Source organism: Entelurus aequoreus, linkage group LG19, assembly GCF_033978785.1.
Source record: "Entelurus aequoreus isolate RoL-2023_Sb linkage group LG19, RoL_Eaeq_v1.1, whole genome shotgun sequence".
Taxonomy (NCBI): Eukaryota; Metazoa; Chordata; class Actinopteri; order Syngnathiformes; family Syngnathidae; genus Entelurus; species Entelurus aequoreus.
Genome location: NC_084749.1, coordinates 22531532 through 22558253, shown reverse-complemented (window position 1 = coordinate 22558253; position 26722 = coordinate 22531532). Strand labels below are relative to the sequence as shown.

General features: G+C 38.1%; 1 protein-coding gene across 8 annotated transcripts in view; it reads left to right on the top strand.

The window, feature by feature from the left end:
- mast3b (microtubule associated serine/threonine kinase 3b) overlaps positions 1-26722 on the top strand; it is a 97691-nt gene that overhangs the window by 63410 nt on the left and 7559 nt on the right. For all 8 annotated transcript variants that reach the window (XM_062028090.1, XM_062028088.1, XM_062028089.1 and 5 more), the window contains 16 exons: positions 3434-3535; positions 3848-3980; positions 9564-9625; positions 9711-9802; positions 9990-10198; positions 12554-12692; positions 16279-16411; positions 16493-16658; positions 20571-20672; positions 20764-20886; positions 20980-21092; positions 21205-21371; positions 24507-24628; positions 24699-24899; positions 25886-26112; positions 26193-26315. In XM_062028090.1, the coding sequence (XP_061884074.1) occupies positions 3434-3535; positions 3848-3980; positions 9564-9625; positions 9711-9802; positions 9990-10198; positions 12554-12692; positions 16279-16411; positions 16493-16658; positions 20571-20672; positions 20764-20886; positions 20980-21092; positions 21205-21371; positions 24507-24628; positions 24699-24899; positions 25886-26112; positions 26193-26315 (2214 nt within the window). The remainder of the gene's footprint in view (positions 1-3433; positions 3536-3847; positions 3981-9563; positions 9626-9710; positions 9803-9989; positions 10199-12553; positions 12693-16278; positions 16412-16492; positions 16659-20570; positions 20673-20763; positions 20887-20979; positions 21093-21204; positions 21372-24506; positions 24629-24698; positions 24900-25885; positions 26113-26192; positions 26316-26722) is intronic.

Below are 26722 nucleotides of genomic sequence, written 5' to 3'. Positions count from 1 at the left end.
TTTTCTGTGTCTGTTTACGTTCTTTCGACCCAGCTGTACACCCACTGAAGTTTCTCTTCCCATTTCTCTCCGCTGTGTGTTTGAGGACCCTGCAAAAGACCTCAGCTTCTGTTTGGCTCTGCCTCTTACCCTTAATCGGTTTGCGTAACCAATCAGATGGCGCTGTGGGCAGGACAATGCTGGAGGCAGAAAGGCACGGCTCCATCTGAGCCAAAATAACCAGTTTTACAAGGGCGTATCGTATTAAAAAAAGGCAGACACTTGTTCAATGTTTGTTAGATTTCAAATGATACTAATGGTCATAATAAAGGTAAATATTACTGTTCATTATCAATTTTAAAAAAGCTGATATTGTTTAAAAAAAAAAGCAGATGCCGACATATGTCACAATACCAAATATTGGTCAAAAAATATAAGATAATTGCCCCCTAGCAACTAAGGCAAAATACGTCACTGAGGTCTCACATTCTAAACAGCTCATTTGAAAAGAGGCAAAAGTGTTTTATTAATATCTCAACCGTGCCTCAATGGCTTGGATTCAAATGTTCTGGACGTATGGGCATCCCAAATACTCAAAAACAGGTACCAATAGGGAAGAAAAGGTGTTTTTCCATAATATGACCACTTTAAGTGCCACAAGGTATGACGTTTCAAACCCCACCTAATAAAGTAATGTTGTTCTAAAATTCCCCCAATTATTAAAATATTGCTATAATCAATAACGTTACTAATAATAATTAATTGGCTTTAAACAGTGCGTTTTAGGCACCCAAAGACCATTACACTGCCGCCCTCCCCAAATTATCGTATTAAAATATATTTGTAGCATTGCATTAAGCCTGGACATTTTTATTAGTGCTTTACTCCTGTTTTTGTTATTTATCTGTAATGTATTTAACTTACTGTTTGTATTTATGTAATTTACGTATTTGATGCACCAAAATGAAAATGTATGTCCGAAACCGAAGATGACGAAACTAAGGCCAAAAACCGAAACACGAAAATAAATTATGCCAATTATTATTATTACGATTGCATTGCTGTCTATAACCGTGTACTGACCTCACTAAAATCAAGGCTTTGCATTTGCATAAGTTGATATTTTATTTATTAATATTTGTCCTTCAAAGGAAAAAAACAATTATACAATTATACATAATATATAAAATAAAATATTTACCACTGGTTTTACACTCATCTACTCTCCTTTTCTATACGGTGTTTTTCCCATTATCAGAATGGCAATCAGACTCTTAGTAGCATTAGTAACTGCATGTTGCACAATAGTGTTATTATGCGCAAACTCAGATTAGATTGGGGGTGTCAAACTCATATTAGCCCAGGGGCCACATGGAGGAAAATCTAGACTGGCAGAATCATGGCATGATAATTTAAAAATAAAGACAACTTCAGATTGTGTTCCTTGTTTAAAATGTGTACATTCTGAAAATGTACAAATCACAATGTTGTTGTTTTTTACACTTACATGTGGTTAAATGTATTCTATCTTTATTTGTCATTATTTAGGCTTTCTGAATAAATGTGATGTTCATCATAATAATAGCTGCAATTGAGTCTGGCAGAGTTTTAAAATGCTCTTATTGGTGTGACTTTTTAATCTATGTATGAATAAAATTAATAATAATATCATTATAAAATTACAAGATGTTATTTACATTATTATGGGCCTGAGGCGAAGCAAGCGCCTATCATTTACTCATTCTCTCAACTGATGTACTAACATCATATGGTTTACTCTGTACATACAGTATGTAGCATCATCTTCAACACAACTTGGAAATTTGAACTCATTTCATTAATCACACATGAATTTAGAAGGGAATACATATTATTTCATCAAATGTATGTGTGCCCAGAAAATGTGTCCCTATTCATAAATACAACACGACATGTACAGATTATCAAAAACATCTATTTGAGTATAAATGTCATTGGTTATATTTCCAACATCTTTGATAATTAAGGCATGAACATAATCCACATTTTGTATACTATCACTAATAAACTGTAAGTATGTGGTGTCCAAACATGGAAGTGTTAACACATAGCTCCACCCCCTCTGAAGTCATGCTGGACAAAAAATTGCTGTTGCGACATCTAGTGGACACATTTAGAACAGCAATATCTTTATTCATAAATTACAGCTCATTTTATACTTGGCAAACTCATCTTGCGGGCTGGATAAAACATGTTCGCTGTCCTAATTTGGCCCGCGGGCTGTACATTTGACACCCCTGGATTAGCTTAAAATAATACTTTATCCTACTTTTTGTTTTTCCTCATAACCTGAAGCAGAGCGCTTTACTTAATTTCCAAATAAGTGCTTCCACCTCGTTGTGTCCGAAGTAGCCAGACTGCAAACCCCATGAACACGCCCAAATACATGAACACTATGACTTGATGCTTTGGCATTGTTTAACATGATGAAACAACTTTTATAAAAGTCAGGAAAGACAAAATTCATCATAGCAGTGTTTCCCATAAACTGCCAAGATACCTGTGGGGCTGTGGCTATGGGCGTGGTCACCATGACATCATCGAGTAATTTGCATAATTTATTACAATGATATGATTTTCTCTAAAAAGGTTTAAAAAATGTATACTTACTAATTAATAATAACAGTTTTGTTTTAAACGACCATCCATCCATCCATTTTACAATATAATTACAACACTATGTACATATTTATATACAGATTTAAACAATAAGTTATTCACTGAAATATATTTATTAATTGTGGTTCTTACAAAAAATATATCTTATAAAATATAAAAGCTAAAATGGCTCTTAAAGCTCTGCCCCTTTAATTAGTGCATACTAAATAATTTAACTTTAGCCTACTACTACAACCATATTATTTACCAGCAACATAAAGTGAAACAGAGGCAGAGGTGTCCTGCCACAGTCAGTAACAAATAAACAGAAAACAGTAGTGGTCAAATACAAATAAGGCAACAAGAGAAGTATCCTACACTTCTCTTTTGTAAAGTAAATCTGAACAGCCTATATGGGCATCTACATCAACTATATGATTTGCCTGAGAAGCTGGACGGGACCAAAAAAATATATATATATATTTTTTTTTTCATTTGTGGCGGACGTAATTCTTTCTTGGCGGGCCGCCACAAATAAATGAATGTGTGGGAAACACTGCATAGGTCTGACACTTAAGTGTCAACTGTAAAACACATGGTGTGACGCAGTTATCAGTAATTAGCGTAGCAAATGGGTAGGGTTAGACAAACTCTTCTTCTTCCGACTCATATTAAAATATGATGAATTGTGCAAGTGTATTCAAGTAAATTACAGCATTTGTATGCTATATTTTTTGTAGTTTAGAGTCGTTAGTGGAAAGCACAGTATAAATAAACTTGACATTTTTCCCCCTTTGCACCCCCTGCTGTGTCTCAGGCCTACGAACGCTCGGAAAGTGAGGAGGTGACCGTCATCATCCAGCTGGTGAGGAAGATCCTCATCATAATCTCTCGACCCGCTCGCCTTCTCGAGTGTCTGGTAAGCAGAGGATAACAACGTCTCTTCCAAATTGAAAATGGCAAGTCTTTGGCTGAAAAGGGGTGAAGTGAGCTCATAGTAAAGTAGCACCAAAATTAGATTCTGTCCTTGAGAGTAGATATTCATGTTTGTAGAAAGGGATGCTCATCTTTTCTAAAGGTGGTCACGTTTTAACCGAATGATGCACCCAGAAACACAGTGCTGGTTGACCTATGACATTACATTAGCATGTGTTGACATGTACACGAGGCCCTGATCTTGACATCTGTTTTTGTTTTTTTATGACAATAATGTAAATAATGCTCTTTGCAGGAGTTTGACCCGGAAGAATTCTACCACCTGCTTGAGGCGGCAGAGGGTCACGCCAAAGTCGGCCAGGGAATCAAATCGGACATCCCTCGATACATCATAAACCAGCTGGGTCTGACACGAGACCCTTTAGAGGGTAAGGAAACCTTTATTTTATGTCAAAAAAATTAGATTTAACCTCATCAAACAGTGGAACCTTGTCGTTGTTTTAGAGTTAATAAAGAGAGAGCTAATTCATCACCACTTTAAGTTTGTTTGATATACAGTACTGTATAGCATTTTTTATTGTGTTCAAAGTGTAGAAACCTTAACTAAAATAGGGACTTTTCTTGAGGCTGGAACCTATTATTTGTATTTACATTGTTTCTTATGGAGAAATGTGCTTCTCTTTACGAACACTGTTCGAAAACCAATGAAGTTCTTAATCGAGGATCCACTGTACATCAAACAAGTATATTGGGGGTAATGGATCAAATTTCTATTTAATAACGAAGTAAAAAAAAATTTTTTGCTGAACTCTACTCATTTGCAGCTGTCCTGTAGACACGCACACTCACTGTCACTAGCCTTGTGGTACACTGAGTTTAAAATCGCAAAACTCCCTTATTTTAACAGCCAGGTCGATACAATGTTTAGGAATAACAATATGAATCCACTTTACCTCCTTGGTTAATCTTCTTGGCATGCAGTGGACGGGATGGGAACGCTGAATGTTACAAACCACACATTGCTTGTCCATAACTTTCTTTTGACTCATAGTGAGCTAGGAAAACTAGAAAATGTTAAGCTGAAGAAACACTTAAAACAAAGTAGCACAATAGCTAACAGCAGCACTACTGAGCTGATCGCCCACACTGGCTGTGCTGCCAGGCACACAAGGTTAAATGAAAAGGTTATACAATGAGAGGTTTGTAATTCCACTTTGTAAATGTTACTAGTAGTGCTTTAAAAAAACAGATTTAACAAACACATGTCTATTTGTCACAATTATATTGACTGGCATCCATAGCTGTCATTAAGAGAACAAACCAATTTAAAAACAGATGCTATATTGTTGTTCAACTGGTGAGTGGAATCATTGGCTTTTGTAACAATGCTGCACGATTGATCGACATCGAGGTTTTAATTAGTGCGCAAACGTAACAGCAAGAGGCTGAGGTTGTTTTGATTCCCGCCGTCCCCGCATTTGAGCGATACACGTTTGCCAATCAGAATTGTTGAGCCTTGCGTTTGTTCGTCTTTGGCTTTAAACAGGAAGAAAGAGCTCTCAGCATCCGTAGTAACAGGAAAGTTAAATGAACGCACTTTTCAGTCATCCACAATCTTTGTCTCGGTGGGCGAAGAGCAAGACCACCAACTTTACACACACAGGAAACACAGACAGAGAGCCTCACAACTCGGCTCGCAAGTGAGAAATTCTGAAAAGTAACAAAAATTTGGATTAAAAAAACAAGACAACAAAGCCAAATGTCCTGTTGTGGTAATAGTAAAGCTTCAAATTGGTTGGCAATATGAGCCAATCAACACTAACAAACAAGCGAACACAAAAAACGTCTAACCTCGTTTTTCCAACTAGGGAAAAAATACACAATGTTCAATGTTAATTTAAGTTCAACCTTATAGAAATGAGCCCATTTTAATTTTTTGTTTTTTTTATTTAGGATAAAGTTTATTTAGGATAAAGTTATTTACCTTCAAATTACAGTAGAATAGTAAACAGTTTTACAGTAATGAGAAATAAAAGTTGTTATCCTTTTAAATGTTTACTTGCAATACTATTATATATAATGATTAGGTAGAGGGGTTAGTGCGTCTGCCTCACAATACGAAGGTCCTGGGTTCGATCCTGCGCTTTGGGATCTTTCTGTGTGGAGTTTGCATGTCCTCCCCGTGACTGCGTGGGTTCCCTCCAGAGGTGGGACCAAGTCATTGCTTTGCAAGTCACAAGTAAGTCTCAAGTCTTTGCCCTCAAGTCTCGAGTCAAGTCCCGAGTCAAGACAGGCAAGTCCCGAGTCAAGTCCAAAGTCAAGACTAGAAAGTCTCAAGTCAAGTCCCAAGTCCTGCATTTTGAGTTTCGAGTCCTTTCAAGTCCTTTTAACCACAGACTAATATTTTTACACAGATTGTGTATGCTTTTAAAACGCTGTATTTATTTATTAAAACAAGTGCATTTGAAATTGCAGGGAAAAAAATAGTGCTGACATTGCAATTCATAATAGCACTATTAACCAGTCATTTTAATAGTTTAAACAATTTTAAACATTTAACTCATTCCTTTACAGAATAAACACATTTGCAAAAACAAACATTAACATACTATTGGTTGTTATGAAAATAACATTACCACAAAGTTGAGAAGGAGCAAAGATCTTCAATATTTGTATGTGAGAATCACAAAGAAATCTTCTGGGGGAGGATGACCCCCCCTACAGGGGTTTGGTTTACAAACTTTCAGCCCCACCTAAAACAAAATTCACCAGCCGCCACTGATTATGATGCATTCTCATTTTAGGCAAAGTATAAGACAATACTTTCTTAACAGTATAATTGTAACCAGGAATAAGTCTTCAAGTAACAATATTCAAATACTAACATTGTTGGGTAAGACAGCATTTGGTTTTATTCTGAATGCAGTGAAACAGATTGGTGGTTTTAGCTGATATAAAGACTTACAGGTGTTTATATATGTTTAAGTATTTGGCAGACGCTTTTATCCAAAGCGACATACATAAAAAATAGATATAAAACAATCACTGTAAACATTATCATTTAAGGGAAGAATGTAATACAAAATATCAATACAAAGTGTCAAGACAGAATAAACTCTCTGCTGCTGCAGCAACAGAGTTACAGTCTATAGGTCCCTAAAATATATAGATATCTAATGTATTCATACATTGTTTATGTAGGATATACGCATGTATATATAATCTAATCATAACTTAAAAATAGCTGACCGTTTTTTTCCCTCTTCTCTGGGATTATATTCCCAGTTTTGATCTCGGACGTCTGGTCATTTATAGCGTATAAGAATATTATATTACTGTTAAGCAAACTATGAATAATAAAAACGCCAAAACATGTGTCCGTTATCATAGCTACACATATGACAAAAAAACGCGTGAAAATCAGTGGTATTCAGTGAGGTAAGATGAATTAAATTTGCTGACAGTTCATTGCTCCTGCCAAATGAATTGCACTGAGTGGAGCGGATCACCACTCCAAGATGGCGGCTCCGCGTCTCGTCTGCGCCAGTAGGAAGTAGCGCTCAATGCTGCGTACCCTTATAAGATGTCTATGGTTATAACGTTAGCAGTGAGTTTACAGCCTCACTGATTTAACTACACAGCAAATAAAAGTCATGTTACTTAGCCAATAAACGTTATCTTACATTCAAAACTTACCCTTCTTTGTGCAACTTCAAATGTCGAACGAAGTTGGAAGTTGTTGCGTCTCCGTCTGTAATATTCGAACTGCGTGATTTGCATACGGCAATTCGTTTTTTGTTGACCAAGTCGTAGTTTTTATACCCGAACGAAACCAACTTTGGCATAATTGTTTCTCACTGCCGCATTGTTTGACAACTCATGTTCGGTGGTTGTCCTGCAATTGGATTGGATGAGAGATGTGGGATGAAAACAACGTAGATTTAATTTGATTGGCTGTTGTACTGACAGTACACACGCTGACAAGCAGCACACACGCTTATAGACACAGACGTATAAAATGAAAGATACGGAGCGCTCCCAAATAACTTTTTAAGGTTTGGGTTTTGGGGAAAGTAGCAAGTCATGTCAAGTCAAAAGCCTCAAGTCCAAGTGAAGTCACAAGTCATTGATGTTAAAGTCTAAGTCGAGTTGCAAGTCTCTTTACATTTTGTCAAGTCGAGTCTAAAGTCATCAAATTCATGACTCGAGTCTGACTCGAGTCCAAGTCATGTGACTCGAGTCCACACCTCTGGTTCCCTCCGGGTACTCCGGCTTCCTCCCACTTCCAAAGACATGCACCTGGGGATAGGTTGATTGGCAACACTAAATTAGCCCTAGTGTGTGAATGTTGTCTGTCTATCTGTGTTGGCCCTGTGATGAGGTGGCGACTTGTCCAGGGTGTATCCCTCCTTCCGCCCGATTGTAGCTGATGTAGCTGAGCATGATGTAGATAAAAGCTCTGAGTCAGTCTGCATAAACCCGAATATTTTTGGAAGCAAATTATTTCATATTGTTTTGTGTGTCACCTTGAGACAAGACATTGATTGACAATCTAAAAGTAACATGTCTTACGTCACTCGTTATTTTTGCAGTTTAATGAATTTATGTTTATAAAATAAGAAAATCGTGAATCGAATTGCAATTTTGGAGAGAAAAATTGCAATTAGGTTTTTACTCAAACTCGTGCAGCCCTCCATAACAATATAATTTTGCTGTGAGCTTGTGTATTAGTGGGGCGTAGCTGGCATCGTCAGACCAGGAAGAGGGCAGGTCGTAATGCTCGCAGCGAGGGAACTCTCCTGAAGGAATCAATAAAGTACTATCTATCTATCTAGTTGGAACGCCAGCTGCCACCAATGTGCTGCAAAGAGCACCTTTTTAAATGTGAGCAATGTCTGGTTTCCAACGTTCCCTCTAAGGTGCGCACTGCTCACGCGTCCTCTGCGCACAGCAAATCTATGCCGCGCAAAAAAATCAAATCCCACTCTAAACAAAACGTTTGTTTTGTATGATTTTGCAATGCAACTGTGAGTAACAGGTAACGAAAGGCGGCCACAACAGATAAAAACAATGTTTGTCAACACTTAAATTATTGTAACGTATGTGGAGACACTTAAAGGATGACAGGAATTCCATCGGTCCCTTTATTTAGCAAAATTGTTTGTCGGCCATAACCACACCAAAACAATGTGTAAAATACTTTTATCTAGCAAAACTGGTCGTTGTCTACCGTACAAACCAAGCCAAAAGCAACTCTTTGTCATCTGTTATATCAACAGCACCCGCTTGCTCTCTCTCTCACCTGCACCAACACATACACTATGACAATTAGCCACTGGTGCGTTTATGGCCACACAAAAAGTTGGACAACTCCAACACTACACTTAAAGTGTAAATTTCAGGTCGTTTTATTATGACTCCTCAATCAGTCTGCTTATACATGTGAATGTTTTAAGGGGAACTAAATGTGATCTCTGAAAGGGGTACACAATCTTTCCAAAGCAAGACCCCCACCCAGGCATAAAATACTATAGTGCATAGCTGATTAAAAAAAAAACAATATCTAAGTGGGCCAAATCACATATATTAGAAAATAATCTCTTGAAATTGACTAGTCACTTGATTATAATAATAAGACATTTAAATTGTTATGTCAGGTTTGAGACAAATGTGCTGTTGGTATGACCACAGTGTGCACGTCTGTATTCCACTGAATGCTCAGGGTGTTTGTGCGTGTGCTCACACACATGAAAAATTAGAGTAAACATTGCTGGTTTCTCTTAAGATTTGCTCTCGGTTTGGAGCTAACCTCTGCAGCGGCAGTGCTCTTGCAGGTTAAATATGAAAGCTTCGATGGAATATAGTGCTACGGATTGCTATGGCAATAAGAAAGTCTCGGGTGGCTTAAAAGATAATTGGTTCAACACGTGCATGGAGGATGCCACAAGTGTGTCAACGTGCTTGAAGGTCATTTGCCTTAAATCTTGCCCTTCCTCTTTTTTTGTGTGCAGACATGGTGCACCTGGAACAGTACGAGTACAGTCCCTCAGTGTCCACTGAGCCCGATGCCGAGGTGAGTCTATGGCCTTCTAAACTGTCTTTGCAGGTAGGATCATGTGAAGATCATGAAAATTATTGAATGTCTGCTTTAATTCCAGAACAAAACGCCGCAGGTGGTGACCCCAACACGACGGAAGCCTTTTGAGAGCGATTTTGAAACCATTAAACTCATCAGTAATGGAGCCTATGGGTAAGAGAAGATCTCCATTTTTTTGTATTTTCTTTTTCCATTTCCCCCAATCTTTTGAAACTATTTGTAATTCCATTGCCTACTTGCGTTGCAGAGCTCATCAAATGCCCATTATATAACTGCTGAGGGGTTAAATGATTATCTAAGAGAGGCAAATCCTAATGTGAATCATGTGGTGTTTTGACAGTGCCGTGTATCTGGTCCGCCACAAGGAGACCCGCCAGCGGTTTGCCATGAAGAAGATAAACCGTCAGAACCTGGTCCTGAGGAACCAAATCCAGCAGGCGTTTGTGGAGCGAGACATCTTGACTTTTGCCGAGAACCCCTTTGTTGTGTCCATGTTCTGCTCTTTCGAGACGCGACGTCACCTCTGCATGGTCATGGAGTATGTGGAGGGTAAGAGGACATTACAGAGAGGGTTTAGGAGCTTTTAGGGCATTAACGTCAGATGGAATAAACAGATTGTAAATAGCATGAGTGCCTGCGTTAAGTAATCATTTTTAATGGCTCAAGTGGAAAGTATTATTAAGAGCCATTCCACAGAATATGTGCTATGTGTCCTTTTTTTAAAACTCTAAATCCGATAATACAATTTTGAACTACTCCAAATGCATCTCAGGCATCATTATTGTAATTTGTAAATGGTTCCTAAGGCGAAGATAACTCAAATAACAGGAGTGAGCCCATCATGGCCACCGCAGGCTAAATTAAGGCCATGAGCAGAATTTTATTTTAAGGCCTCCCTCACCCCCATTACAAAAAATAAGACTTTATTATATATATATATATGTGCCAAAGGTTTTCTATGCTTTGTTAAATCAAACGTGAATTTACTTTGATGCATGTTTAATACTAAAAACCAGTTCATGGGTGATAAATTGTTCAATGATTTGTGTTTTCATGCAAAATAACACATTGAACAAAGTTGCACATGTTTCTGACCCAACCTCGATCCCTGTGCGCCAATTTAACACTAAAGTGAAAAGTTAAAGTACCAGTGATTGTCACACACACACTAGGTGTGGCAAAATGATTCTCTGCATTTGACCCATCACCCTTGATCATCCCCTGGAAGGTGAGGGGAGCAGCGGGCAGCAGCGGTGGCCGCGCCCGGGAATCATTTTTGGTGATTTAACCCCCAATTCCAACCCTTGATGCTGAGTGCCAAGCAGGGAGGTAATGGGTGCCATTTTTATAGTCTTTGGGATGACTCGGCCGGGGTTTGAACTCACAACCTACCGATCTCAGGGCGGACACTCTAACCACTACGCGCACGGTGGACAATTAAAATGTATGTCATTATATATTTGTCAATGTTGGGTCTAAGAAAAGAGTTACTAATATGTTTAGGGTAAAATTTGTATATAATATGCCCTGTCATTTATTAATTGGACTTTTTCACGCAAAGTGGGCCTCTTACTGATTGTTCAGCCCTACACAGGGCGTGTGGTTTTGCTTTTTGGGACAGGCAGCCCTGAAGTTCTTTGCATAGAATTAGCAAGTACATGAAATAAAGCCATGTGGTGTTAATGCTAATCGCATGTTGACACGAAGCACATTACAGTGCAACCTCGATTTAAAAACTTAATTTGTAAAAAACAAATATAAATAGGATTAGTCCCTATTTTAGCTAAGGCTTTTACACTTTGAGCACAATATAAAGTGATCTACAGTACTGTGTATCAAACAGACATAACAACGAAGTGATAAATTAACTAGCTCTTTATTAACAAACTAAAATAACAATAACAATAAGCTCAACGGTCATGTATGCGCTGCTCTGTCAACACACGCACACACACAAGTCCGTTTGGTGCCTTCACAAACGATCAGATATCACAAAAATACTTAATACTTAACCAAAAATACAAAAATGCTACAAAATAAACATTTAAAAAAGTAAAATCCACTTACAGTACATTTAACATCGGCAAAGTAGCAGCTCACGAGAGGAGAAAATGGAGTAGACACAGGGGGAGACGGGAGGGGCGGGGGACAGGCCGTGTGTGTGTGCTCTGGGAGAGGCGCTGCTGAACAAGAGTTAGTCTTCGCCGCCGCCGTGAAATACATTTGCTTTGGCAAATTTGACCAGAAAAGTCTGTTCTCATCACAATTAAAAACTTGCTGTGGTACGAAGCTTCCTCAATCTCTTCAATACTAGCAAGTACAAAATGGCTGCCAGCCGGACATAAAATGAATGAAAGAAGCGTTCGTATACAGACACAAGGTTTGCACAAAGAGACATATTTGAAGCGGTAAAAAAGTTTTTATCGAAAAGTTTGTAAATAAAGAGGTCCGTAAATCGAGATTCCACTGTACAGTGATTCAACAAAACAATGTATTTTTTAAAAAAAAGTAAAATATATCGAAATATGTTAGATAACCAGGCCATAGTTAAAATATCAAATATACAGAAAAATAAGTGAGTGACTTTTCGGCCTTCTAATGGCATTTAGTGGATCAGAATGGTGCAACATCCTGTGGACCATGTGACTTGTGGAATATTATAAACTTTTCAGAGGTTGTAATGCATGACTGAGGGAAAAACATATTACTAAAGTTGGAATTTTAACTAAATTAAAATGGATGTATTGAATATGAAATCCAATCAATGTGCATGACTTGTTCGATCAATGTTTTTTACTGTTCTGTTCTGTTATTTCCAAAGGGTGCAAATTGCTCCTATTTGATGGAATGGCCCCTAAATCTGATTCAGTTTGTCCCTTTATATATTTTTATTTTGCTTTTAAGGTGGAGATTGTGCCAACTTGTTGAAGAACATGGGTCCCCTGCCTGTCGAAATGACAAGGATGTACTTTGCGGAAACTGTCCTGGCCCTGGAGTACCTCCACAATTATGGCATAGTGCACCGAGATCTCAAACCTGACAAGTAAGAACAAGCTTTAGTCTTGTCCCATTAAGAGTAGAACACTATGTGATTAATTGTTCCTCACTTACGACTACATTAACACTGCAGGACAAAGTGTCCCAAATCGGATTTTTTAGAAATCAGATTTTTTCCAGCTGACTGTTTGCACTGCAAGTAAAATATGATCTTTGTCAGACTACAGTGTAAACGCGCATAGGCCCCATGTTGGCCTCGACGTCACTTGCATGCGCAGTTTGATAAAGTCAAAACAAAAGAAGTTGACAGGAATTTGTAAATGAACAAGAAAGTCACTAATACTACAAAATAAAATAAGTCGCTACACCTTAAAAATGTGTTTTTTTTACGTGAAAATGAATTTTAAAGTAATGTATGAATTAGAGATGTCCGATAATATCGGTCGGCCGATAAATGCGTTAAAATGTAATATCGGAAATTATCGGTATCGTTTTTTTTATTATCAGTATCGTTTTTTTTTTTTTGTTAGTTTTTTTTTTTTTTTTTTTTATTAAATCCACATAAAAAACACAAGATACACTTACAATTAGTGCACCAACCCAAAAAACCTCCCTCCCCCATTTACACTCATTCACACAAAAGGGTTGTTTCTTTCTGTTATTAATATTCTGGTTCCTACATTATATATCAATATATATCAATACAGTCTGCAAGGGATACAGTCCGTAAGCACACATGATTGTGCGTGCTGCTGGTCCACTAATAATACTAACCTTTAACAGATAATTTTACAAATTTTCATTAATTACTAGTTTCTATGTAACTGTTTTTATATTGTTTTACTTTCTTTTTTATTCAAGAAAATGTTTTTAATTTATTTATCTTATTTTATTTGATTCATTTTTTTTAAAAGTACCTTATCTTCACCATACCTGGTTGTCCAAATTAGGCATAATAATGTGTTAATTCCACGACTGTATATATCGGTATCGTAATTAAAGAGTTGGACAATATCGGCATATCGGATATCGGCAAAAAGCCATTATCGGACATCCCTAGTATGAATGGATATATACAGTATAGTGTAATATATTTGGGAGGATTCTAATCTTTTTATGGCTGTTAAGTGGAGGCAGCACGGACATCAGTGTGGATCTACGATAGCTTTATTTTTCAACTCACTTACAGTACGTAAACAACTTATGCAATGTACGTAACATGTGAGCAAATACGCCAGAGCGTCAATTCCGGTCTTTCAACAATCGCTATTTCATCGGAATCAAAATATATACCGGTAATCATATATTACACAGCATATAATTTGCGCACTATTTATTGACTAGTGATGCACCGAAAATTCCGCTGTCGGGAAAAAAAAATTGCTCACTGAAACTGGATGTTGTGATGAAGTATCCACTTCTGCTGGCGACTGCGTCTTTCCCTGCGCACACGAGCGACGTAGCTTGCCCAAAGCTGACGAAAAAGTCACATGGGTCGCATTCAGGTCGCATTGCCGTTTAAACTGAAGTCACATTTGAAAATATCAGATTCCAACCGGATTTGGACTGCCTCCTGATGTGGCCTGAATCTGATGCAAAAAGATCAGATTTTAAGCACTGTGGAGCGTTTAAACTGGCAAAAAAAACGATCTGTGTCACTTGAGGGCGAAAAAATCAGATTTGGTGTGCAGTGTTAACGGGGCCTTTACAATAACTTCAAATCATTTTGATCGACAACTGGCCAGCAACTAGTAGAACAGTGTTTGTCATCTCCATAGCAACAACAGGTAGGCTCGTAAGCCTGCCTGGACACCTTGTTTCTTTAGCTTTTGATCTTAATTGCTTCAACTAAGTTTAGTTTTACGATCATGTATATTGTTCAATAGCACATTATTGTGAATGGAAAACTAATAAGATTGGTGATGGTGTCATTTGTTTAGGACGCGCTGTAACATGTTAAATTGAGGAACATCACATTTACTCTTGCACAATTCAACATGTCCAAAAATAAGTAGGAAGAAGCATGGCTTATTTATTGTTACCAAGTCCGTCTGTCTACATGTCTCAGCAATTAAGGATAGTTTGTTCACTTCCTGTGTTTGAATTTACCATTTTCTAATAGGGAAAGAAGAGGGTGTAACAATAAATGGTTTATATTTATTTATTACAAAATGGTAAAATTGTTCAAATAAATAAGTTAATAAATTAATTAAATTAATAAAAATAGTTAAATAAATATCAAATAAAATATTATTTAAATTCATAATATATATAGTTAAATATATATCCAATAAAATAAATACAAAATATAATTATTGAATAATTAATGTAAAACAAAAAATAAATTAATGTAGCAGTAAAACACCGACAGAAATGTATATTATGAAAATAAATGCAAGATATGGACGAGGGTTTTTTTTCTCCACTACCATTTCCACAGATAAAATAAGCATGTCCTGGATGACAACATTACACAAGAAAAAATTGTAACCAGGCCAAATCCCCTCAAAAATGGGAAGTGAAAACCTAAATAGGCCACGACCTGTTAGTTTTACTGAATATGGTTTTTGATGATTTCTGTGTGTCCTGTCATGATGAACATGTATAAAAAGTTAAGTTAAAGTCAAAACACATTTCTTGCAAGATCTGGTAAGTTTTTAAGTGTGCCGAAGCCCTTAAAAAGGGTTTTAGCTGGGGGGCTAATAAGGATATTAGTAAAGAATACTAATGACAAATTAAATATCTAAAGACTAAGTATTACACTAATTTGCATTGTTGCCTCTAACACCAAGATTAGCTATTGCTAATAACACATACTTAAGCATGCATCGATTGACTTACATTGTATTGGTTTCAGTATCCTTAATTGAATTTAGGCTATGCCAGTGTTTCTTGATCATCGCTGAGTCGCGAAAATGGGCCGCAGCGGTACTTCGTTGTAATACACTTTTCTACCACTTGTGGCAGTAATGACAATATTAAACACAGAAGAAGTCTGAAGCTTAAATCATAGAGAAGTTTCCTAACTGCAAAAAATATGACTAAAGTGGTAAGGCTGTAGTGTTTTATTTACACTTTAGTTGTATTGACAGTTTCATTAAGAAAAATATTTGTTACTAATTTAGTTTATTTTTGCACAACATAATTGTATTTAAATGTGTTTTTCGTCACTTTCTTCTTATGCACTACATTTGGTTTATACTTATGTATAAAACAGTCTGACCTAAGCCGAAGGTTTATGTGTTAAATAAATAATAATCTTTGTGAATAGCATATGGTTTCATGTAAACTGTAAGTAGGTTAGACATAATTATTGAATAAGGTTAAAATCAAGAGTGAGATTACTAATTCAGTGTTAATATTTGCGTGGGCCTCTCTGTAGTGGAAAAGTTGGTCCCCCAGGTCAAAAAGGTTAAGAATTCCTGGGCTAAGCAATACATTATTGTACACTGAGAGCTGAATGACATTCAATATAAATTATTATTGGATGACAATTTGGCTAAATCACATGTATACAGTGGTGAATTTAACAAAAGAGTACCGTAGATGTATGTTTACTGTTAACGTGTTAGTAGCGTAAAAGGAAATGCTACTTCTGGTTTGAATGATTGTTGTAATATTCCTCCCAACAGTTTGCTGATCACATCCTTGGGTCACATCAAGCTAACAGACTTTGGCCTGTCAAAAATTGGCCTGATGAACATGACCACCAACCTCTATGAGGGTCACATAGAGAAAGACACCAGGGAGTTTGTTGACAAACAGGTCAGACCGCCAGCAGTTGGCCACATATGTTCTTTGTTTTTTCTTCTTCTAAATGTTTGGTGGGGGGGTTTGCTTGTGCAGGTGTGTGGCACTCCGGAGTACATCGCCCCCGAGGTGATTCTCAGGCAGGGATATGGGAAGCCCGTAGACTGGTGGGCCATGGGGATCATCCTCTACGAGTTCTTGGTCGGATGTGTTCCGTTTTTTGGTGACACTCCAGAGGAGCTTTTTGGCCAAGTTGTCAGTGGTGAGCAAAATGTTGTTAAAAAAATCAAATACAAAAATAACAACAACAAACATTTCAATTTCAACAGGGCCCCTGCGGTTCTTGCTGCACTGCTCGGGCCCTAACTATCGGAATTTCATTCCTGATCATTAGATCCGGGCCAATATTTCCCTTTTTTAACTGATGGGCTTGGAGGAGGGAGGAATTTAAAAAAATGTTTTAATAAACAACTAAGTGTTTACATGGCTAAAGTACTCACCTGGAAGATTCCTTCAAAAGGGATGCACACTCATGGAGACACGCTTACATTTCCATATTCCTTGTTACACACATGCAGGAGTTGCATGCATGTGTGAATTCCAGGAGTGTGCTTGTCTTGACAGAACATCTGCTCGAACACGTCGTTTGTCCACGGTGCCGAAAATAATGTAATACTTTTAAGACTGTAATTAACACCACCAAGGTGGAACGTGTTTTTTTCCAAGTAACATTATCACAATAGGATTAGAGGAAAAGGAATGGCAAAGCACTCTACACACACACACACCTCGAACAGGACGATACAAAAAGCTAGTTGTTGAGGAATGCCGTGTTTTCAACAAGACATGAACTGCAAAGCAACGTCCCCTCTAAGGTGCGGGCCTGCGCAATTGCGCACTGCTCAAGCGTCCGCTGCGCGCAGCAAGTATATGCCGCGCACCAAATCAAATCCCATCTGAATTCTAAACAAAATAAACATATTTATGCTATGGAATTTTGCAATGTAACTTTGAGTGACAGTGACAACAAGCGGCCCTAAGTGTGTTCGTCAACACCGTTCAATTGAACACCGTTCAATTATTGTAACGTCTATCGAGATGCTTCGAGGACAGGAATTATATCGATCACTTTATTGAGCAAAACTGTTTATATTCGGACATAACCACACCAAAAACATGAGTAAAACAATTCTATCTCGAAAAACTAGTCATTTTCTGCCGTACAAACCAGGCCAAAACCAACTTGTCATCTGTCACCAACACGCATAGCACTAAACCACTGGTGCGTTTATGGCCACACAAAAAGTCGGACAACTCAAACACCACACAAAGTTACACTATGACTCCTCAGTCATACGTGTGCTTATTTTACTGTCATTTATTATTAATGTTAATTTATTTATATTAGTCATGGAATGCTGTTACACACACTATGTTGAAGTATTACTATTATTATTTATTATTATTATTATTATTATTTATCTTACGGTATATATCAAAAATAATATTGAGCAAAATTTAATTGAAATATTGTCGATGTGGCCCTCCAGCAGTGCTCGGGTAGCTCATGCGGCCCCCGGTAAAAATTAATTGCCCACCCCTGTAGTATGGTATTAGTGTATAAATGATACTAAAATGATTAGATTGATATTAAAAATGTTCTAGTTACTATCGTATTTTCTGAGCTACAGAGCTCACCGGTATTTAAGCCGCACCCAACAAATTTTAAAAGAAATAAATATGTTTACATAATTTAACCATTAAGCCACGATATATACCGTTACAAAATATTTTGTAAATGTTTATTTAAATAACTTAAATGTTTCCAACGGTGTCCGTAACACGGCAGTAAAACGTCTAATCAGTCAAAACAAAAGTCATCGTCATGGACCCACTAGCTGCGGAAGCTAGCTCCCCAATCAGCTAAACGGACACAATAACTCCACAATGATGTTTTGGTGAATTTACGAAACTGAAACAATACAAAAAGAATGCCTTTGTAAGTTAATAATACTAACACAGACACATGTAAATGTTTTAGCATATGTGCTAATGCTAACGACGGTAGCTTGATTACATTAAGATAGCACTTAGAAATATGCATGAAAACACTCCTACATATATTCCACATCGGATGGTTTAGTAAGTATGAATTGTTTTAGTTATATTGCAAGACTTATAAACGTTGTTTGAAGTGATGAATGAAGAATCCTTTCGAGCATGGACAAATACTTCAAGGAACGAAACAGGAAGTACATTTTTAACCTACAGCACCTGTATTGAGTGAACTTGTCCAAAAGATGGCGCCATAGCACAAACAAAACACCTTTTCGTTGTCTTTGTCGGTGTTCTATGAAAACTATTTGTTGGACACAAAACATTATGGTCGTTAGTGAAGAAAAATTCATAAATTTGCAGTTTTATATGCGGCAGGGTTCAAAGAGTGGGAAAAAAGTAGCGGCTTATAGTCTGTAATTAAAGGTATTAAAAAATGTGCTCGTTTTTAATTGTTTACAAACTCGAGGAATAAGTCTCTGGCTACTGGAAGGCAAAACTCAGATTATTTAAATTGGAGCCAATTGTAGTTTTTGGTTTTGTTTAGTCCTTGTGCACTATCCACTTAATTAAATTTAATACATAATCAGGGGCCGTACTTATCAAGCTTCTTAGAATTACTCCTAAGAAGTCTGCTAAGAGTTGACTTAAGAGTAAATAAATTCTTCGCTGAAAGCTGCACTTAAAAGTTAGTTATCAAGCGTCTTACTCACACTTTCAGCGAAGTGTAGGACTGAATCTTAAGTGTCACACTCAGAGCTGAATTACGACATTACTATGTGCCGTAAACGGAAGTTTAGGTGACGTCATTTCTGTGTCCATAGAAATGACCAATCACGGAAGGGAATCCCTTGTCTAAGAATAAAGAAATATCTTAGAAATATTTAAGTGGACAATGGGAGTGTATATTTTGACAATAAACTACAAAATAATACAAAACAAACAAAGAATATTGGCAATGAATCAAAAATAAATGTTTCCTTTTTGTTGCACCTTTCCTGCTTCCTACTCCCAGACCGTAACAAAGAGGCAGGGGAGACACTTCTCCAGGATGTATGCTCGGGGCAACACCCTTCACTTTACCCGGCAGTGGGTCTCCACAGCGGACGACTTTAGAGTGAATGATGAGTCCGGCGATTAGTTGCAAATCTTGCTTTATTGATTGCTTGCACACAGCCAATCCAACACAAAACAAACTAGTCCCCGCTCTCACTCACTATACCGCTCCCTCTCTTCTCTCGCCCACACACTCGCTGACGTCACTCACCTCACATGCTGTAACCTAGCGTATGTGTGTGCCACACACATACACTCAGAACATTTTCTTTCCAATTCATTAATTAGGCAACTAATTTGAAACTGGTGTGGGTGGCTCTATATATACTAGTCCACTGCAGCCACATGCAGAAATCAACAAGGAATGGAAAATTATTAAATCTGTGACAAAAATAATACCCGCTCTGTCTAAACGATACCGTTTGATCAGCTGCTCGTCATCAAACAAAGATGAACGTTCGCGCACGTCTCTCTCGCCTCAGTGCCATCCCCTGCTGGCAACTCCTAACCACTTAGGACACCTCTGAAGGTCTCTTAAATATCGTGGAGAGTAGGAGTGATTCTTAGACTTAAGAACGTTGATAAAAAGCTTTTATTCTTAAGTTTGAGAGTAGGACTAAATTTCGCAAATTTTCAGGACTTAAGTGTAAGATGGCACTCTAAGAAGCTTGATAAGTACGGCCCCAGATTTACAACAAGACTAGAAAATTCTAAATTTAATAACATAAGCTTCATAAAAATGTGCTTTTGCAGTTACTTTAGTTACTTGCTGTAAAACATTTTCAGTTCTATAATATATAGTCAAAGTATCGGATCGAGACTTGAAATCGGATTGGATCTAAGACCACAAATGTTGTTCGAGACACCCCTAAAAAACAGTTCTGGAGTGGTGAATATGTAAGATTGATAGAAACTATACTGTCATGCATCCATCCATCCATCCCTCCCGGGGTCGCAGGAGGTGCTGGAGCCTATCATTAGTAAAAAAATAAAAATAAAAAACAGTTTGCTTTTATATCAAGGTTATTAAAGCTGATTATTCTTGTCATTTTGTGATTTGCAGATGAAATAATTTGGCCGAAAGGAGACGATGCCTTACCAACTGATGCTGAGGACATGATTACCCATCTGCTAAGGCAAAGCCCTCTGGAAAGACTGGGAACTGGTACTATACTCAGCTACAGTATTGCATAAAATGTGGTGCCTTCTCATTTTTATTTGACTGCAGGAATTTTAATAAAATGTTTTGACTGTAGGCGGCGCCTCAGAGGTCAAACAACACGCCTTCTTTGCGGCTTTGGACTGGAATGGCCTATTACGACAGAAAGCTGAATTTATTCCTCAGCTAGATGCAGAGGACGATACGAGCTATTTTGACAGTAAGACACTGGTTTTGTTTGTTTTTTTAGAGGATGATGAGCTGAATAGATAAAGACACACATTCCAACTTTGCTTTGTTTACATCGTTTCAGCTCGATCGGAGCGGTATCATCATATGGCATCGGATGAGGATGAAGAAACCAACGATGAAGAGTCTTCCCTGGAAATTAGGCAGTTTTCTTCCTGGTCGCATCGTTTCAGCAAGGTGATTGAGCTGAAAATAGAGCTATAGAGGCAACCGAAATGTCTTTATGTATGAAAACAGCAGGAAACGGGAACAAACTGAGCGTGTTTGTGTGTGTTGCCCGCTCTTCCAGGTTTACAGCAGCTCAGAACATCTGGCCACACCTTCCAACCTGAGCTTCTCCTCTGACCGCAGTCACAGCGAGGAGAAAGAGGACCGCGGAGAGGTTGGAGCGCTCAGCCCCTTTGCGGGCCTAGCAGAGGGGATCCTGGAGCCCAGACTACCAGGACGCATGGCCAGGTAGACACAACTTCACGTGTAATGTTCAGTGTTTCCTTTTATATGTGGCGGCCCACCACGAATACATTTGAAACCGCCACAAATAGAATTGGTGCTACATGTTTCCCCTCGCTCAAATACGTTTTTTAATGCCAGGGAATAGGAAGGATCATATTTACCAACATATCAACTTTGTCGCTCTTTTTAGCGAGTACAGTAACCTAGGGGTCTCCCGATTCGATATTTGTATTGTCCCTAAAAGAAATGTTTTACATCGGCTTGCATCAACAGCCAGGTAAAATCTAAATGTCCTCCAAGAAGCACAGGAGGTTGATCTTTTCTTGTATTTTAGTAAAGTCTTTTATAAAAAATAAACATGGTAGGCTATAGCAGCTACACAACAACTAAGCACACAGTAAATAGCACACAAGCAAGACATGCCGTAAATGCCCTTAGTTGAACAATATTACAGTTTTTAACATTTATGAATGCAAGCTCATGACGCAGTGAGTTGATTGATGCGGACACATTTGTTACTGGATACTTTCTAATACGCCTCTGCTTTGGAGATTTTGTATCTGTTAGTAATATGCAACTATAATTCTTTGATACTTATATTGACAAATGTCGGGTATTTGACTGCAATATTGTTCACACTTATTACATATGTGTAGGTCTAAACAACTCACCGGTCTTTCCTTGTTTCCAATCATGGTTACAGTGAAGCCAAGTGCCACATACGCTTCATTATATTCTGGTACAGCAAAAAAAAACATCTTCCCTGAGCATTGCACCGTGGCCCTCCCCACTATTAGAGAAGGACTGACTTAATTAAAGACAGCATGAACCTATTACAGACAGGTAATAATAAAACTTGTTCATGTTTTTCATACCTTCAACCTTTATTTAACTAGATAAGAACCCACTGAGATCAAGACCGTTTTCCACAAGGGCACCTACCATTGGTCTCTGAGTAATTTCACTTCATTAAGTCTTTTCTCACATTGCACACTACAAAATAATAAATATAATAACCGTAAAATATAAGGATGTAGGATTTATGCTGATCGGTATCAGCCAATGCTCAAGGATCCAATATTGTTATCATATCAGAAGTGAAAAAGTTGTACCGGGACACACCTAATGTGCAACATTTAAACCAGTGGTGTCCAAAATATGGCCCGCCGGTGTATTCAGTTTGGCCCACGAGACGGCATGAGTTTAATATGGAATTGGGTCTGCAGGGTGTTTCCAAATTTTAAATATCTACAAATCTGATTGTGGCAAAGTTGCCGCCATCTTGGGGACAATTTGAGTAAATCAGGTCAAATACCATGAATTGTTTGAAGTGAACACAGCACGGCATTTACTTATACGACTCAACCCAAACAACCTTCCCTACTCATGGCGCAAAAAAAATGCAACCAAGACAAAAAGTCAACACACATAGTCACACATAACAACCTGAACTTTAAACAATGTCCAATCACCATAAAAAAATCTAAATTACACCCATTTAATTCCATTACAATGCATGATAGGAAAAATGCAAAACACTCTCTCCACACTTATCCATGTTTGTCGCATTTTAGCTGCTTGTTATTTTGTATTGATTACAAATTTTAAGGAGGTCGCCATGGAAGTAAACAAGATAGGAGTTGAACTTTCACATACTCAGTTATATCAATTATTCATTATACATCCATTATAGTAATATAGGCCTTTTCAACTAGCGGGCCACATCCGGCCCGCCAAAGCTTTTCTTTTGGCCCGCCGAACATCACCCGAATAGGCTTGATGAAACCATTAAAACTAGGGTTGATCATGTATGCAGTACTTCCGCCACCCCGCAGGGGGCGACAACGAGGCATGTGTGTCACAGGGAAGCAGCGGTGGGGTGAGTAGAAGACTACTCAATCAACCCTGGAAAAGAATCTAAATCAATTGCAAAAATCTGACTTTTAACACTGACTGGACAACAAAGTATGTATGTTCTGCCCCGAGCAAGTGCTCAAGTCATTGTTTCCTTTTAAGCAACAGACACATTGATCCAGACAAGCAGCAACAATGGTAGAAATCTCAGCGTGTAAGCTTCATCCCGAAACTTTGTCAAACATTTGTAATTAGATATAATTTGTGCATGAATATATTTAGTTTGTTTTGTATTGAAATTGCTGACTTCGTGAGGTCTTTTGTGTTCGTGGTCGTGTTGTTTTTTGTCTGAGAGTAACAGTCAAACCGTTTAATACGTGTAGTGCTAAAATTGATCAGTAGAGCGTTACAATGCTAATAGTTTTGAGTCACATACAATGTTTGGTGTGTGGATATTGTGTAATTTATATATGTAGTTTATTATGTGAATATATTAACACTAAACCGTCCATTTTATTTATGTAAAATAAACAATGGACATAATTTATATAAAATACACAATGGACCTTATACTTTTGTTATGTTTATTTTATGTTCATATTTTCAGTCTTACAAACCTAAATGAAGGAAGAAGTGTGAAACAATAAAACTAAGGATGGAAAATAATTCAAATGTAGGAACATCAATCCATTTATTTTCTTCATACTGTTAACTAGCTGCACATGCTGGAAACCAGTAGCGAGGGCAGAATAATGAATTTATTGACAGTGCAGTGTGAAAGTTTATGTGTTTACTTTGCAATAAGTAAACACAGTCTCAAAGAAATATAACCTGTGGAGGCACTTTCTGACGAAACATCCACATTTCGATGTCCGGGTCCTGAGCCCTTGGGCTCTTGAAACTACGGCCCTCTTTATTATGTAGTGGAATAGCCCTGTATTAATATAATATGTACACATACATATGTGGGCTGTATACTGTATATTTCTTTAGTCCAATGCGGCCCCAAGTCAAAAAAATTAGACACCCCTGGCTTGAACCAAACCTAAAAAAATTCCTAATACAAGTCAACATTTCTGTTTATTTTAAAATCCTCTGATCATGTCAAAGTGTGAAATTCAGTACTATAATATACTATAATAAATATTGCTTTAAGACTACACAATTTCCCACATAAAATCCCAGATGATCAACAACATGCTTTCCAATCAAAAATGAACAAATTGATTTAACACTGCATTTAAAAAATATTTTATATTTAAACTACTCTGTGGATTGTTGCAGCCTTTGCCCCCGACTGTCACCCAGCTCCTCCCAGTCTGAGAGGAGCAGCAGCCCTCTGGTGATGAGCAGCACCCACAGCCTGGAGATGATGCCCCGCTTTGCCGTCTCTACGGACGACGAGGGTATACACAAACTAACGTCTCTTGTGCTCCATTTGTCTTGAGCCGCATGATTTATTTTTTTTACTTGCAGCTGAGGTGGTTGTTTCCAAACTCCGGAGAATCAGGATACGCAGTAACAGCACCGGGGCCAAACACTCGTCCCCCAAAGAGCCAGCTGGCCCACGACGTTTTGGTAACCAGCTGGAGACACCGGACAGACAGAGGCTTCCCTGTGGGGGAAAGGTTCCCAAGTCTGCCTCTGTCTCAGCTCTGTCTCTTATCATTACCACAGGTACAAAAGAGCAGCATCACACTTAAGTAAGGATGGGTACCAAATTCCGGCGCGTATCGATTCACATTAAACCAAACTGGACAATATTTTAAAACCTTTGTTGCACGTGACGTCACGTCCGGTTGCATACACTTGGCGGGCAAACAAGCACTCAAGCAGCCATGCCAACAAAGCAAGTGTAGCTGATAGAAAACACTCCGACATACAGTAAGGCTCCACTTTTTAAACTACACAATGTAGATGCTAATTTACATTGCATTTGCCATAGACATGCTACTAATTGTCATGAGCGATTTTACGTGGCGATCTCAACACCTCCAAATTTGGCAATGAAAACTACAACTAAAATGCACGGTACAATCAATTATATTTATACTTACAGCATAAATACTTTGTAGGACGCAACAAAAGCCTGAATAAGATTTGCTTTTTTTCTCAAAATGTTGCCGCAGCTCTGTACTCTTTGGTATCCTCCTTTGGGTTGTTTAATAATTCCCTCATATTTCTTATGATTGCTCAATTTAAAATGTTTATTGTTTTTATTTTAATGTTTCCCTTTTGTTGCTGTATGTAAAATCTGCACCGCAATTTCCCCATTGTGGGATAAATAGTCTATCATGTCCTAAAGACTACTCCCTGACTTGTAGCCTATACACTACTGCCATCTAACGTCTTGGAATTGCAACTCCATGCAAAGTCTACGATATAATACTTGCACATCATTCTCAGCTCACTTTTAAATGTTAAATACATTTTTAAAAAATTATTATTAAACAGATTAACATTTGTTAATACACTAACGCACACAAAAGTACCAAAAATTGGTACTGCCCAGTACCGGGAATTGATACCACTTTGGTTCAAATGTGAAAGGTACCCATTCTTAAATTCAATAGTCCAAATATAATGTGTCATAATAATGTGAAAAAAGCCACATGTTGATTTTATTTTAAGTCTTAAAATCTGTGCTCTAATGTGCATTTCAGATGACTCCCCTAGTGGACTCCAGCCCAGTCCCATCTCCCCGCGGTCACTGTCCTCCAACCCCTCCTCGCGTGACTCCTCCCCCAGCCGTGACCTGTCACTCAGTCCCGGTAGCCTCAAGCCGCCCATCATCATTCAGACTTCTGGCAAGAAGTACGGCTTCACCGTGCAGGCTATCTGCGTCTACATGGGCGACAGCGACGTCTACACGGTGCATCACAAGGTGTCGGTGGGTGTTCTCCTAGGACACGTTTGGAGGTGCGAGTACATTTAAATCATTTTTATGTCATTTTCCCACTGCTGTTACAGAGCGTGGATGAAGGCAGCCCCGCCTATCAGGCAGGTCTTCGAACCGGAGACCTCATCACTCATGTGAACGGAGAGTCCGTCCAAGGCCTGGTTCACACCGAGATGATTGAGCTCCTGTTGAAGGTATAAAGCAGCCTAGCCTGGCTGATGAGTTTTTAGCTTTCAATCTAAACAAAAAAAAAAGAAAGAACAAGTTGGACAAAAATATACTGAAACATTTATCATTTGGACGTTAGGGTTGAGCGATGTAGAAGATATAAATATGATCAGTTTGGCTGTTGATAGAGCTTTTGTTCTGTCGTAATAATCCATGTAGATCAGTGGTCCCCAACTACTGGTCCGTGACGCATTTGCTACCGGGCCGCACAGAAACAATAATTAATTTATAAACTACCGCATTTTCTCCGACTTAACTTTCGCTTGTCCCACTAAACACACCAATAAGCTTGTTTATAGATGTATATTACAACTCCTTTGTTATAGTTGTCAGGTTCAAACACTGATGACATCTATTAAACAGACAAAGAAGC